General features: G+C 45.3%; 1 protein-coding gene across 1 annotated transcript; it reads left to right on the forward strand.

Moving 5' to 3' along the window:
• Window positions 1-1,339: 1,339 nt before the first annotated feature.
• On the forward strand, window positions 1,340-2,639 carry LOC123144299 (30S ribosomal protein S21, chloroplastic). The gene is made up of 2 exons (XM_044563386.1): window positions 1,340-1,774; window positions 2,360-2,639. The coding sequence occupies exons 1-2, from the start codon at window positions 1,455-1,457 to the stop codon at window positions 2,466-2,468; spliced, it is 429 nt and encodes a 142-aa protein (XP_044419321.1). The 5' UTR covers window positions 1,340-1,454; the 3' UTR covers window positions 2,469-2,639.
• Window positions 2,640-3,820: the final 1,181 nt, after the last annotated feature.

Genomic DNA, 3,820 nt, shown 5'->3' on the forward strand with positions numbered 1-3,820 from the left:
CAATATGTTGCTGTCAGAAATCTGGGCTTGGCCGAATCATCCGGGCTGCTAGCCGGACATCCGGTCCAGAGATCGTGAAAAGTCCGAGTTAGGTTAAATTTTGATGATTTGGATGGATATGCAAGTCCTTTTCTTGTACGGGAAGTCCATCTGTCTCTTATATAGACAAGAGGTGACGACCGATTGAACAATAACACACAGTCGCAAAACCCATCTACTTTTTACCCTAATTTTACATCTCTTGCTTGTTCTTTCTCTCTCGTTCTTCGTATTGAAGGGCAGCGATCCACAAGGGTCTAGGGGGCGAGCGAATCGACCCAGGGCAGCCCACAGCCGGCGTGCGCCCAGACGAGGCCCCTCCCGGGCGTGTGGGGTTTCGGTTCTGCAAAAGTGCCCGCTGGATTGCTTGCGTACCGCGCTTCCAGCTGGGTCTCCTCGACGTGAGCTGCGGTGCATCACCCCCGACGTCGAGGGTACACGGTGACGTGTTCGTGTGCGAACAGCTTGCCCCAAACCAAACAACTCCTACATGTATGTGTGTTCTTTTTCACCTTTTTCTTCACTGAATCTTTAGTCAGTCTAACCATTTTGCTCAATGCCAGCCTCTCCGACGCTAAACTTGGCTATCTCAACACCACATGTATTGGCGTTGAAAAAAACATTAGCTCTTCCATGGATAAAATTAGTTTACGATGCCGATGCATGTTACATCGTGCGCTCAATGCCATAGGGGATTGTTGTCGAATCCAACACCAACCCACCATTCATTGAGCTATGCCATTTGAGTGTCGTACTCTCTGGCGTTAACCCCGTGAACAGATTTTTCTGGCACAATATGTGTGGAGGGCAGTCAAATTGAGTGTTGAAGAGACCAGTGTTGATCAAAAGACATATATGGTTTAAGGTTTAAAGAAAGCATTTTCTTAGGTGAACTTTTGAAAAGGGGGGAGAAATGCTCACTCGCTCTATCTTTCGGTTATTGTTTCTAGGAGGAACAAGTACTCAGGGTTTTTACCCGTCAGAAATAATATGTGGTGGTTTAGTCCAAGGGTGGTATGAGTAAGCAACATGAGGAAGAAGAGAGTGACATATCTAATTTTACAAAAATTAGTCCTTTTTTTTGTGAATGTTCAAAATTTAGTTGTTAACGGTTCAAGAAATAGGAAACTGTAATTTTAGTTCCATGTGGCTATTGCTATTTATCCCCCAAAAAGGAATACAACATTTTAGTACCGTTTTTTCATTGTTTGAATTCTTCTTAGAATAGAATTAATAGAAATGAATATTCCAAAGAGGAAGAAAAGATGTCACTTCCCTCCAAAACTCAGAAATAAATAAGGGGATAAGCCAAGCCTCACCGGCTCAGCCTCTTTCCTTCCCCAGCCTCATCCAAAACCCGGAACTCAAAGAGAGCGCAGCAACCGTCAGAGCCCGACTAGTCGAAGGCCACAGCCATGGCCGCCCCTACCGGCACTTCCATGCTGAGCGCCCTGCTCCAGCTTCCCCTGGCCCCGTTCTCGCGGAAGAGCTCCGCGCCTTCGGCGGTCCACATGACCGCCCGCCGCGCGCCGACGTCCGTGCTGGCCGCCAAGGGCTACAACGTGCAGATCGTGGTGGACGAGAACGAGGGGGAGGACTCCATCTTCCGGCGGTTCCGGCGGGAGGTGATGAAGGCCGGCCTGCTCCAGGAGATCAAGCGCCGCCGGCGGCATGAGAACACCAAGGACAAGAAGATCCGCAAGGCCCGCGAGGCCGGCCGCCGCAACCGCCGCAGGTAAACCTCGCTACACTTGACGCTGCCTTTCCTCGATGCTGTAGGAAGACTTGAGAATCTGAGACGTCCGAGCTTAGTCTCATGTCCGACGGTGGAAGGGGCCATTTCTTGGATGTTGGAAGTGGAACAGAAATGTGACACGAATTCTGCAGGATTTTTGATTGATTTAGAATTTCATTGGTGTTATAATGAAGTGTACAGACAGACAGTGTTTGTGGTGATGCCAAATAAGTACAGCACGAGCTTGTACTCGTACGAAGTGTGATAGAAATTTGTAGAAATAAGTTAGCAAAGTTGATTGAGCCGCTGCCTGCGGTGGTGGTAGGAGCACAGTTTTGTTGGTTGTTTGATATGGCCAAATCCATATGGCATGACTGGATATCGTTGGGAAACCACAGTACCATGAAATGAAAATTCAGATTCAATGACCCGTGTTGATACAGCAATCTTCAATTTTCTGACAGGGCATTACCGCTCACAAATGTTTTTTTATTGGGATGATCAAACCTCATTGACATGTCATTTTTTTTATTGAAAACTCTCCTTTACTAAAGCTTATATGTACATGTCATTTTTTTTTTGCAGGCGTATGATGGATGATCGTAGGTTCCCAGAAGATGAGGGAGACTCAGAGGCTGTGAGAACCCGCCGCGACGAGGACAACGACAACTGGGAGGTTAGCGGTATTCTGTGAATGGAATGATGACGGAATTCATAACAACTGTAGATGCACAGCTCTGGCAATTCGAGATCTTTTCTTTTGTCTGCATGGCACAAACTATATGAGTCACCAGCCGCTCTTTCCACTTCAATTGTACTATTTTGTTGTACCAAATGTTAGCTAATGCAATCTCCATTCCGGATACTTCTGTGCTATTTTTTACTTACTTTTCAAGATTTGTCACATTTTGCGAATGCAAAGCATATATTTATCAAATCTTTCAAGTTAATGAGTAAGAGCCCTTTTTTATCAAAGGATTTTCATAACTGCAGTTCATATGATTTTTTTCCCCATGGAGGCCCTTTGCATCAAAGCAATGTGAACATCGGAAGTTTTATGAATTGGTTTCTTAGACCTCAATTTGAAATGATTCCTCTTTTTTTGGTGGGGGAATTTGAAATGATTCCTAGCTAGCAAGAGGTTGGACCTCATGAATCTCTTCCTATTGGTGTCTTGCATGCACTTTCCGCCTCTTAACATTGCTACAAAGTTCACATGCGAGTTCGTGTGAATTGGAAGTGAGGATATTTCAGTTCTACATTTTACTGTTCTTTTGTTCCAAAGTATTGAATTTGTGTTTCAGCCAATTCATCCAAAAGTCCAAACTGATGGAAAGAGACAGACAATATACTTCAACACTGCTTATCGGGTCTAAATTCTTTTAGTCCTTAGATGTGAGACCTCTTAGCTTTGATACGATATTATTGAATTCAGGCTCCATCTAATTCATTGAAATTTCCGAACTAATGGAGAAATGAGGACAATATATTCAGCAGAAAGAATATGCAACCTGTGAACCCCCGAAAGTGAAACTGTAGCAGTTTTGCATCGTCTTCCCACCAAGGCTGGCTCCTGCCCGTGTAAGTATTTGGGGCTACCCTTTGACTTCAGAAAATTATGTAGGGTGGATATGCAACCATTTATTGATGAAGGGGCTCGAGGCTCGAGGGTTGGAGAGGTAACTTGTACACTAGTGCTGGCAGAGTTGCTCTCGGCCAAATCTGTATTGTCTGCCATTCGGGTGTACCACATGATGATCTTCCCCCACCTTAAATGGGGGATAAAAAAGATTAATAAGTTGCATTGTGTATTCATAAGTAGTGGTGATGATGGCGAGAACGGGACTAGGGGTCACTCCCTCGTAAATTAGGAGGTTGTTTGTTGCCCAAGGGAGCTCGGAGAGCTCGACGTGCTTGATTTGAAACTCTTTGGGAGGGCGCTTCGTAACCGCTGGCGGTGGTTGCAATGACATTTTTTATTACAGTGGTTGGGGATGGGGTTTGGGCTAGCTTCTGGTTGGCGGTGGTTGCAAACTTGCAATGACA

This window comes from Triticum aestivum, chromosome 6D (genome assembly GCF_018294505.1).
Source record: "Triticum aestivum cultivar Chinese Spring chromosome 6D, IWGSC CS RefSeq v2.1, whole genome shotgun sequence".
Taxonomy (NCBI): Eukaryota; Viridiplantae; Streptophyta; class Magnoliopsida; order Poales; family Poaceae; genus Triticum; species Triticum aestivum.

Excerpts from the sequence above, each read along its gene's own strand:
- LOC123144299 (XM_044563386.1), top strand. The coding sequence starts at position 1,455 with ATGGCCGCCCCTACCGGCACTTCCATGCTGAGCGCCCTGCTCCAGCTT. Across the intron at positions 1,775-2,359 it reads GGCCGCCGCAACCGCCGCAG|GCGTATGATGGATGATCGTA; the intron begins GTAAACCTCGCT and ends TTTTTTTTGCAG.